Source organism: Lissotriton helveticus, chromosome 12 (genome assembly GCF_964261635.1).
Source record: "Lissotriton helveticus chromosome 12, aLisHel1.1, whole genome shotgun sequence".
NCBI lineage: Eukaryota > Metazoa > Chordata > Amphibia > Caudata > Salamandridae > Lissotriton > Lissotriton helveticus.
This window is the reverse complement of record NC_136073.1, coordinates 598,637,070-598,649,550: the sequence shown is the minus strand read 5'-3', so window position 1 is coordinate 598,649,550 and position 12,481 is coordinate 598,637,070. Positions and strand designations below refer to the sequence as shown.

Sequence of the window (12,481 nt, the reverse complement as noted above, 5' to 3'; positions counted from 1 at the left end):
GCCATAATCTGGAGTACAACCAGACACGTTAAAATGTAATTGAGTAACTTGTTCATCAGGATTAATAAACTACATGATGTGTTTTAGTCTTGTGCCTGTTCCGCTTACATACACAGTTTACAAATGCTTCAAAGCGGCCTTAAATGTGTTGTCAGATGCCAGAGCTTTCCACTGTATCGGGAAGTGGGGGGGGAGGCTACAACAAAGGGAGGCGGAGGTGGGGGGAGATTGGAAACAGTAGCCGTGAAAACATCCAAAAGGACAGCTATTAGTCCCACAGTTATCAAAACCTCGCCAGCAAGCTACTGAGATTCTAGCTATAAGAAGACTAGAAATACCTTTTGCTAAAGGAATATGGTGCAAATATTTCATCACTGCTTGCAACTTTAATGGGATGTTTCCTGCAATCCGATTCCTAAACAGACACACTGTGTGGCCATCGAGAGCTATTGGCAGGGGCTTTTAACAGCTGCCAAGACTCAAATGCTGGTAAGTGTCAACGGGCTAGAGATCTATGCTGAAGCCAGCCCGAGAAGTCGTGTGATTGCACCATCAAAGCACAGGGACAGGTCACTTTGCTCAGATGGAATACGAGGGGCCTGATTTGGATTTCGGCAGGCAGCCACTTAGAATAACTACAGAGATATTGACTGAGCCATTAATATAATTGCACAACAATCATAAACTAATTGCCCAATGTAGTTTTCTATTCTGAGGACAGTAACGACCAATCCTCATATGGCCTTCGTGTGCCCTTTTCAATTAGTTGGTTTTGGAAGATACCGATAATCACATCAAACAAGTAGAGAACATTTTCTTCAAAACTGCATTTAGACCTTACATGTATTACATTCTACGTCAATAAACAGGAAAAAAAATTCAAAGTGTTGGAAGATACAATATGCACTACCGAATTGCTCCAGCGTCCTTACATTGAGTCAGGCTGGCAAAAGTTTCAGAAAAAGTCATACATTTCGTCCCATTGTGTTCCTTCCTAAGGAATGTCAAGAGTTAAGGGAGAGGAGTTGGCCTAACGGCTAGGGCGCTCGACTTCGGACCTGGGGATCTGGGTTCCAGTCTCGGTAATGACTCCCAAAAAACATCCTGTGATTCTGGGCAAATCACGTAATCTCCCCGTGCCTAGCAAAAATGAATGTGTGTCCTCATGTAACGTCACTGGTGCTATGTAAAGTGCTCTGATACCCAATTCGGGTCAAGATCGCACTACATATTAAAAAAAATCTGATAAAATTGTGGATTACCAGGTGTACTTGCATGTGTAAATATTTCCAAACAAGGAACTAATTAAGGTGTAAGCAGAAATGTTATACATATGTACTACTGCACCTGAAAAAGTTTCCTATTTCCCCCCTTTTTCATACGCTTCAGTTTAATATAGTATTTTCCCTTGCCCATTGCACCCAGAAAAATATTTACTCCTGCCCTTGATAGGAGTTCACATTTAAGTGCTTTTTAGGTGGGAACCTACTTTTAAACTCCATGCGAGTACCCCCTAATCAGGAGTTTGAAGATGTTCACCACCAATACAGAAGGACCACCACTGAAACGGTCACAATTCTACCATTACTAGTAGAGTTGCATTGCACAGAAATTTCACCTTAAAGGCAGCATTTTGATGTGAGCAAATTACAGTGGACTGGTGATTTCACAACTCATTTTTCTGTAAATCTGAAACTTGCTCTGGCCTGACCTAATGATCTTTTTCCACATCTACTTTGAACTTCAAGGCACATAAACATTTGTGATTCCGAAACTTATATTTATTTTTTCGCAATCAGATTTCACCTTTGAATCTAGCTAGATATGTATATTTAATATAGCAGAATTAAACATAAATTAGGGACCAAAGATGGCCTTAGAAACAAACTCATATTTTATCCATTTGATTGCTGGGCCTTCCCAACATGTGTTGACAATTGAAGCTGTTGTGCTAGCTAGTATGTGCATAAAAAAGGAGCAGGTGAACGAAGAAGAAAGGAGATAGATATGCAACAAACAGTAAGTGGGATAAAGGCTGGCTGGTCATAGACGATCAGTTCTGTTCCACAATTACCCCAAAAAAATAACACTGGTCTTTTAATTTACTTGTGAACGATTTGAATACAGCGAAGGAGACTTTAATAACAGCCATTGTTTTAGAAATACTAATTAAAATATTGTAAATAAATCAACTTGCCCATGTGCATAAAAAAGGAGCAGGTGAACGAAGAAGAAAGGAGATAGATATGCAACAAACAGTAAGTGGGATAAAGGCTGGCTGGTCATAGACGATCAGTTCTGTTCCACAATTACCCAAAAAAAATAACACTGGTCTTTTAATTTACTTGTGAACAACGATTTGAATACAGCGAAAGAGACTTTAATAACAGCCATTGTTTTAGAAATACTAATTAAAATATTGTAAATAAATCAACTTGCCCACCTTTTTCACTTTTCTTTTCTAGAATAGTTGAGAAATATACATATATATATATATATATATATATATATATATATATATATATGGTCCAGTGGAAGGCTAGGAGTAGCCGAAACGCGTAGGCCGTCCGTTATTTGATGCACGCTTAACTTTGCACATGGTGTGTAAATAAAACTTTTTATAAACTGACCTGTTGCTGTGCCGTGACTTCAGCCATGATAATTATGGTGAGAAGAGACGAAGCAATATATATATGTGTATATATATATATATATATATATATATTTGTTTAAAGTAAATTAGTGAGCCTTTCGACAGACAAAAATAACAGCTAAAAACTGACAAGGAAATAATTGGCACAGTCCTCTTCTGACTCCAAAAATGGTAAATGCAACTTGCTGTCGTATCTGGATTAACACGAGGTGAGTTTTGGGTTAGGAAATTGTTTTTAATTGGTTGGCTCTATAGTCAATCTAGTTAGCTAGTTTTTTATTGGATGGCTTTTGTCGCTCTTCTTGTGTTTTTTCTTCTCCTGAACCATAGTTTCTCTACCACCCTTTTGATTGGATGACTTGTATCCTTCCACTGCTCACATTCAGATAACAAAATTATTATTTTTAGCACTACACAGGAGTGAGCACATTTGTTTTCTTGAGTTCTCGCCCTTGCCCTGTGTGTTGACTCTCTGTTCACCCTACCGCTCCCTTTTTTCCGCTCAAATAATAACTTTGGTGATAAACGTAGCATTTCATATAAGCACACACAGTACATCAACAGCACACTAAATATTATATAGTCTCTTAAAATCTACAAACTAGTGTTGTCCTGAGCGCTGTCCCAGAGCCCCTTTCCCATCGAACAGGGCTGGTTATTCCCCATTTGACAATTAAGGTGACTTTCAGACATGGTCCATGCTTGTCACTATGCAGCAAAGTTTAATTCCGGCCTTAAGAATCAATATGAGCAGGCCTGACTGACTAAAGCAATCTTCTCAGACCGGGGCAGCCAGCGACTTCAGAGAATACCGAGGCATGTCTTCTCAGGCTCCGGTCTCACAATGCGGGAGGGTTGTGGCATCTAGCAGAACTCTCTGGATGATGCATCGGGACAAACTATCTCTGACGGGATATCCAGACATTACTCCGTAGCTTGCACGTCTAATTGTAAATATGTTATGTAATTGTGTATATATGTGAACTTGTATAGGCTCACAACATTTCCCACCCTATGAACAGTCCTTGAGCTCAGGATCTTCAGTAAAATATTATTATGATACCACCATTGGAGTCCTGTGCTTTTCTAAACCCAAAGTGTACTTGCCTGTGTAACCAATTCATGTCATTGCATGTATATCTAAATTGAAAACCTGCCTTAAGACACTTCATGTGGGGCGAAATGCACTCTCTTTTCACTTTTTTTAGCTAAGGTTCGGTGTGAAATTTGGCGTTGCACACATACGCTGTCTGGTTCCCGGCGCACATAGCCTTAGTTGCAGCGCACAGAGACCTTATACTGCCGCACACAGAGGGAAAAAATTAGAGGGAACATTGGTCACAAGGTGAGAATTCTGCAATTAGATGGAGTATGGACTGGAAGCATGTTACTTGAGTGTAAGTAACTTACTCAGTTCTTCCTCTAGACCTGTTGGTGCTTCTTTCCAGAAAATCACCTTTTAGCAGGGCTTGGTGTGCAGTCAAATCTGTTTTAGTGCCTTAATAATGTGTAATAATCTATCAGTATTCCTTAGTTGGAAAGTATTAAATCACATAGGAAACTTTTCGCCTTCTAGGTCTCCCTTCCATTTGTCTATTTATGTAATTCGCCCATTCGAGGCATGTGAGCTGTTGATCACATGCTTTGCTTACTCCTGGCATCTAGTGTTGGGTCCAGATGTTTGCACTTTGTTTTTCTTCGAAGAAGTCTGTCCAGTCATGAGGTAGGTTACTCCTCCTTTCAGTGGTAGTGTGCATGGGCATCAACTCCTTTTGTTAGATAGTTTTTTACTGCCATCGGGTTCGGAATTAAATTGCTGCGCTCCGGTTCGAAGCCGTTCTCGGGTTCCCTCGGTGTGCAATCTACTGTACCTTTGATAGTATTGTTCTCGTACGCGTATCCACTTCTCCGTGTATAGTATCGGTCGACATACCCTCTATTTCGATCAGGAAACTCTTGGAAGGCCGTCCGGCCTAACCGCGTCGGTCCACCTCGCAGTCGATGGAACAAATGCCATTCAAATTCTGTCCTTGGTGCCACGTGAAATACCCGCTCACCAACTCGCATGAAGTGTGCAACCTGTGCTTATCTCCGGAGCACAATGAACAGGACTGCAAGGCGTGCAAGTCTTTCCTTTTGAAGAAAACGCTTCACAGCCATAGGGCTCGACGTTGTGAAATGCAAAGCCACAACATTGAATCCACGCCGGACATCTTCGGAGAAGGTTCAGAGCAGGAAGATTACGATGCACAAGGGGCCGAAGAAGAACATTAAGAACCTGTATCCATTTCGGAATCAGACTCCGAGTTAGAAGACGACATGCCGCAAGGTCAATGTATCGTGAGTACTGAACACTCCTTGCCCCAAACCCCTAGTCAGCCCAATAAAAAGGCTCCGGTCCCACCTCTCCCATTGGGCCACGGTCGGCACCGTGAAGATGTTACCAATGCCTGCCTTCAGGCTCGGCACCGAAATACGCATCAAAGCCTTCCGGCTCGGGATTGAGTCGGCCAAAGTCGGGCCCTGAGTCGAAGCCTTCGGCCTCCAAACCAAACCCACTTCGGAGCGGAAACTCTTGACGCCAAAACAAAATCCGGTTTCTCAACCAATACCTCCGGGACCGAAAACAAAAAGATGTTCCAGTTCTTCTGCAGGATCTCTGTTTCAATGTCCCATCTCCGAAATCGGACCCCAAACAGAAAGAACTCTATATTAATCCTCAAACCGGACATCTGTCTACCAAATTGCTTCAGAAACGTAAGCCTGAGTCAGAACACACTCAACATATTCCTTTGAAGAGGAAGCATGTCGGTACTAACCCCTCTCCTCCTCCTTCTTCCCACCTCATTCCCCACATTTACATCACTTATTAATTACGCCAACTACCTCTCCTCAACTACCGGATGATGATCAGGATGATGGGAATGGGGGGACGAGCCTTTACCCTCAGATCCCTGGAAAGACTATAATACTGACTCACCCACAAATAATGACCCAGACCTTTATCCTACAAAGCCTTCCCCACCGTACAACAATGTAGGTTACATAGAATTACTATCTAGAGCTGCAGATTATCATGGGGGTACAATTACATAAAGAATCCTTAGAGGATTTTCTATTTAAAACCCTTAGTAGCTCGCAAAGGTCTAGCCACACTCTCCCTATGCTCAAGGGCATGATGAGACATGCAGATGATCTATTCAAAGACCCTGTTTGTGCACGCATTCTCAACCCCAGGATAGATAAAAAATACAATCCTTCCCTATCAGATCCAGCTTTTATTAAGGAACATTTCCCACTGGACTCTTTAGTAGTCTCTAAGACCTGTAAACGGGCAAATTCTCAAACTTCAGGGGATGCCCCCTTCCAGAGAAGGAGTCCAAACTTATAGATGCATCTGGTAAAAGGGTAGCCACCCAAGCAGCTAATCACTGGTGTATTGCCAACACACATGCCTTTTTTGCCAGGTACGACAGGGCACACTGGGACGAGATGGAGCAATTGCTCAAACTTCTCCCAGAAGAGCATAAAGCTAAAGTTCAGGACATAGTCCAAGAAGGGAAGCTCATCTCAAATTCTTCAATTAGGTGTCCTTTAGATGCTGCAGCTACAGCAATAAATACCAGTCTCTTATTAAGGAGGCAAGCATGGCTAATGAGTTCTGGGTTTAAACCTGAAGTCCAGCAATCCATTTTAAATACACCATTTGACGAAGAACATCTTTTTGGACCGGTAGTAGGTACGTCCTTAGAAAAGATAAAAAAGGATTCAGAAGTAGCTAAATCTATGGGAGCTCTACAGTCTCCTTCTATTCGGGACTCTTTTTGTCACTCCTTCTACCGTGGAAGGTCATAGACCATCTCCTCAGACACTACTACTGCACCATACAAAGGCAACAATCAATCCTCCTCCTCCAGAGATTACTTTAAAGGAGGTTACAGAGGTAACAATGGCAAGGGAAGAGGTCAAAGTTCCACAAGACGCAATTCCCCCGCTGCTAACAAACAATGACTTGCCTACACTCCCCCTGATCATTTAACACCTGTTGGAGGACATCTTTTACAATTCCTCCACATCTGGCAACCAATAACTACAGACAAATGGGTGCTAGGAATTATCCAATATGGTTATTGCCTGGAGATTGCCAACAATCCTTCAAACATTCCACCACATTCACACAAAATGTCACCAGACATCTGCACCTCCTAAAACAGGAAGTTCAGTCTCGCTTATTAAAGGGAGCCATAGAGTTTGTACCGCTACAATATCAGGAGTCCGGCGTATACTCTCTGTATTTTCTAATCCCCAAAAAGGACAGCTCTGTGAGACCTGTACTAGACCTCAGAGAGCTAAATCATTACATACAATCAGATCTTGTTAACATGGTAACACTTTAACAAGTGCTCCCACTTCTGCAACAGGGTGACTTCATGACTACGCTAGATTTAAAAGACATATTTCCACATCCCGCTCATCACAAATATCTCAGATTTGTTGTAGTGGGTCAACATTACCAATTCAAAGTGCTACCATTTGGAGTCGCCACTGCTTCCCATGTATTCACAAAATGTCTCGTACTTGTGGGGGCCCACCTGCGAAGACAACATATTGATGTCTTCCCATACTTGGACGACTGGCTTATCAAAGCTAGAACTTACCAAAACTGTCTCCAACACACTCCACTTTCACTTCAATGACTGAATCAACTAGGGTTTACAGTAAATGTGTTGGAATCCTATCTTCAACCTTCCAACACACAAACCTATCTGGGGGCCCTTATAGATGCTCACAAAGCACTAGCATCTCCCAGTGCAGCCAGGATTCACAATATCCAGGCTTTGATCACTCCGTTTCAACCCAAAACTCATTACCACCTTGGGTATTAATGCAACTACTAGCAATGATGGCGTCTTGCATCATGATTATTCCCCATGCAAGGCTTCAGATGCGTCACCTTCAAGAATGCTTAGCAAGTCAGTGCAACCAGTTGCAGGGTCAATTAACCGATCTGGTGTTGGTAGACGGCCACACCCAGTGCTCTCTGCAGTGGTGGAACCCACAAAACTTAACAAAAGGGCGTCCCTTCATCAATCCCGTTCCACAGACAGTACTAACCGCAGGCGCAGCTCTCACTGGTTAGGGGGGCTCACCTACAAGATCACACAATACAAGGCTTGTGGAGTCAAAAGCACAAAGATCTCCATATAAATCACATAGAGCCGCTAGCAGTGTTTCTAGCGCTCAAAGCCTTTCAAACTCACCTCGTGGGCAAAGATGTTCTAGTTCGCACAGACAACATGACAGCTATGTACTATATATAAAAGCAAGGGGGACACACTCTCTCCAACTGTCACGCCTAGCACAGACCATTTGGAAATGGGCCATACTTCACAAAATGTCTCTCCTAGCAGAACACCTTTCAGGAGTGAACAATCAGGTTGCCGACCTTCTTAAGCAGGCAAAGGCAACACATACACGAGTGGGAACTTCACCCTCAGGTTCTCCTCCCATACTTTCAACAATGGGGATTTCCTCAAATAGCTAAAACGCAAAATTCCCAAGCTTCACCTCCAGGTACCTACACCGGCTGCCCTATGGATGAACTGGTCAGGGATATTTGCCTGCACTTTTCTGCCTCTCCCATTCATTCCATTAGTAGTTTGGAAACTCAGGCAACCATCCCTCACACTAATCCTAGTAGCTCCCACATGGGCCCGTCAACCCTGGTTCACCACCATGCTGGAGCTGTCAGTAGTTCCACACCAAAGCTGCATCTCAATTCCAGTCTCCTCACTCAGAGCCATAGAGAAAGCAGACACCCAGATCCCAAAGAACTCAACCTAGCAATCTGGCTCCTGAAGTCATAGAGTTTAGCTATTTAAATCTTCCACCAGTCTGTATGAATATCATTAAAGAGGCCAGGAGTGCAGCTAAATGGAATTGATGTGTTATATATTGCAATAACAATATCAATCCTTTAGATGCTTCTATACAAAATATTATTTGTTGTTTGTTACACTTGCAGCAGACTGGACTAGCTTACGCATCCATCCTGCAATAGCTGCGTGCTTACAAAATGGGCAACTTTTGTCTCTTACCAGTTATTATAGCCTTTATAGAAGGACTAAAGAGAGTATTACCACCAAGAGTTCCACCTGCACCACTATAGAACTTGAACATAGTCCTTACAGGGCTAATGGGTCCACCTTTTGAGCCAATGCACAGGTGTCAATAACAATTCCTCTCATGGTAAGTTGCCTTTCTTTTTGCAATCACTTCCTTAAGGCAATTTGGGGAACTCCAGGCTCTAACTATCCAGGAGCCTTTCTGTCAACTTCACAAAGACAAAGTGATTCTTTGAACCATTCCCAAATTTTTGCCTAAAGTAGGTTCGGCTTTTCACATCAATCAATCAGTTGAGTTACCTGTATGCTTTCCTCAACCTGATTCTGTAGCACAACGAGCTCTACATGCACTAAACGTTAAAAGAGCTCTACTATATTATGTCGAAAGAACAAAAGATATTCGTAAAACGAAACTGCTTTTTGCTACCTTTTGGCCACCACACAAAGGCAATCCATTTCTAAATCAGGCATTGCAAGATGGATTGTGTAATGTATCAAAACGTGTTATACAAAAGAGAAGAGAACCTTGACAGTACCCCCTAGAGCGCATTCCACCCACAGAATAGGGTCTATTATGGCCTTTCTAGGGAATATTCCCTTAGTGGAAATCTGTGAGGCAGCAACATGCTTTACACCGCACACATTCACCAAACACTATTGTGTAGATGTGTTAGCGAGGCAACAAGCTAATGTAGGCCAGGCAGTACTTAAAACGCTATTTCAAACAACTGCAACAGCTACAGGTTAACCACCGCTTTGGGAGAATACAGCTGTATAGTCTATGCAAAGCATGTGATTTACAGCTCATATGCCTCGAACGGAAAATGTTACTTACACAGTAAGCATCTGTTTTTGGCATGTAGAGTTGTAGATTTACATGCGCCCACCTGCCTCGCTGGGTACCCATACCTGTTGCAGTTTTATTTCTTATCTTACATACATACGCATGGACATCTCTATTCCACCTTTATAACTCCATTCTCACTCTGTACGGGAAAACAATCTAACAATGGAGTTGATGCCCATGCACACTATCACTGAAAGGAGTCGTCACCTACCTCGTCACTGGAAAAACTTCTTCAAAGAAAGCCATAGTGCCAACATCCGGACCCAACACTAGATGGCAGGAGTATGCAAAGCATGTGAATCTACAGTACATGCCAAGAACAGATGCTTACTGGGTAAGTATGTAACATTTTCATTGTGCCACTAGTTGCTTCTGCTGAATGGTAAATATGTATGGCTTACCGTCCTGTGGGTGTTGATAACAATTGTAACTTACAATAAGCATGTTTTACTAATTTAGAAGGTTCACTTGAACTATCTAGGAGCGCCTTTAAACCCTTCTGCGCTGCGCGAATTATCGCACTGTGCAGGGATTTTATTAAGTAGGCGGGATTTGGACGGCCCCTGGCCGTCGTCAGCACACGCCCACCGTGACGTCGGGCGCCGTCCGATGCACAAAAGTGGTTAAGTTTCAATCAAAACATCCTACTAATACCCCTCATTCCAAGATGACCTGAAATTCGTAAAGTAATATTATACCTGGAATTCCTCATCCTGCTTCCTAATATCCTGGTGTGGTATTAGCTCAATGTTCCAAGTTTTGCGTTTGTAATTGGGAATAAAAACTGACATATTTGTAGGTACATTTATTTCTGCTCATTTTTCCCACATTCAGAGTGGTCCTTAAGTACACATGTCAGCAGGTTGATGGGGTATAACAACAATCATCATAATCCCGATTTGATTGTAAGCAGCTGTTTCCACCTAAAATTGGAGTACCTTATTACAAGTGATGGAGGCCCTAAAAATCTATGAAAGAACAGTCATTATGGCATTAGTTTGAATTTTCCTTAAAAATAACACAGCTAAATGAAACGAGCAGTACATGAAAATAGTCCTCTTTTGAAGGCTGTCTTATATACTTGGCACCCACCTCTTCAGGCTGATCTAGCTGTTCTGAAAATTCTCTATTTTCAGCAGGGCGGTCCTGCATTTCACATTGTGTCTGATTCTATTCACTGTTATGCCTAATCTATATGACTAAATGTGCATGTTTTTGTTTCTAGGTGAACATCAACAACTTTTTGATCGCAGTCAGTTTCCTGATGGCACTGATAGTTATGTCCCTGAGAAACCTCAAGCACCAATACGATCTGTATCACAGCCATCACCCTTGTATCTGCCAACAATACAGTCAAAGCCTCCCCCAGCATTGCAGTTGCCCACAGCTCTATCACCGTTTCACTCCGATTGGAGCAATCTTGCCAAAACATTCAGCTCTAAAATTTCTCAAAAGATCAACCCAGCCTTAGCAAAGACCCAAACTTACTCTGTAGCAGAACAACATCAACCAACAATTAAGGAACAAGAATCCAGCATTTTTCCAGCATACCCACATAGCCAGCGACCATGCAGAAAGCGATATAGCTCACCTGAGCCTGATGAGACTTCAAAACGTTGGTACCAGCTCAGAGAAAAGAGTGCACAGGTGAAGTACACATTCAATGATGATGATGAAGAAGATGAGGAGAACTATAGCTGGTCAGACCGAAGTTCTGAGAAATCCTGGTCCTGTGATGAGGAGGATGAAGATGAAGATGAAGATGAAGAGAATGCTGTTGAAATGAACGAAGACGACTTGAGTGAGAATGAGGAGGGTAAGACCAACTCTAAATCCACGGGCTTAAATACAAATACTTTACAGCATTTTAAATATGAGGAATACATTTCCTCTTTAATTTTCATAAGTGGTTGCAAAGTTTCTGATAAAATTAAGGTATCCTAGCAGAGAAAGAATCACTGAATTTTCTATTTTACATGTTTATACGTGATCCTGCATGTTGAGGGTCCAAGCCACACCACTTGGGTTCTCAGCTAAGGTTAAGAAAGGCTACTGTAAGCAGTAAGGGAAACCTAAGGACAACCTTTGGCTTACATTATTACAGATCTTCTGCAATCAAGAGACAAGCGCATAGGTCTACATTTATATATTAAAAAAATCAAGGGATGGTCACAGCCCACTGATCTCATGGTGCGCTATGTACTGTAAGACGACAAAATATAAGGGTAATGCCAACTAGGTTTGTAGGTATGTACCTTAAGACATCATTGCAGAAAGCTGGCTCTGTATCTACTATACCAAAATGAGGTATAGTGTGCACAGAGTCCAGTGCAGGGGTCTCCAACCTTTTCCATAGTGAGAGCTACTTCTGATCAGTGAAAATCATTGTGAGCTACTAAAAAAGGCAGAGCAACTCGCAAATTGTTCCCTAAGTTCCCCCTCGCCCTGCTTAATTGACTAAAGGTCCTCTACAGAGAAAGAGCTACCCATTTAGCCTATATGCAATGCACAACATGAAACTAGAAAACATAGGAATAATCCAGGCTTTCCTCTTCAACAAACTGTGTGATCCTGGCCTCTGCAGTCACCAGCTAAGTAGACTACAATCATAAGAAAGTATAGGGTCCTGCCGAGCTGTGTAAAGCTACCAGAATACTGAAAACAATACATTGCACGTCTGTCTCTCATGCCTTGTCATCCAACAAACAGTTCCATTCAATAACGCAGTAAATGCACATTAGTGGTCATCACCCATTACACAAAACAGTTCCCACAAAAGAATGACAACACTATTCCAACCACACACCCTACATGACATAGCTTTCTTACCATGTAGGTAAGTACTTCAGTGCCCCA

The 12,481-nt window shown here is 42.3% G+C and overlaps 1 protein-coding gene across 1 annotated transcript in view; it reads left to right on the top strand.

The window, feature by feature from the left end:
• LOC144798321 (uncharacterized) overlaps positions 1-12,481 on the top strand; it is a 192,401-nt gene that overhangs the window by 144,522 nt on the left and 35,398 nt on the right. Inside the window, exon 5 of the mRNA XM_078669134.1 lies at positions 10,851-11,441. Within this exon, the coding sequence (XP_078525260.1) occupies positions 10,851-11,441 (591 nt within the window). The remainder of the gene's footprint in view (positions 1-10,850; positions 11,442-12,481) is intronic.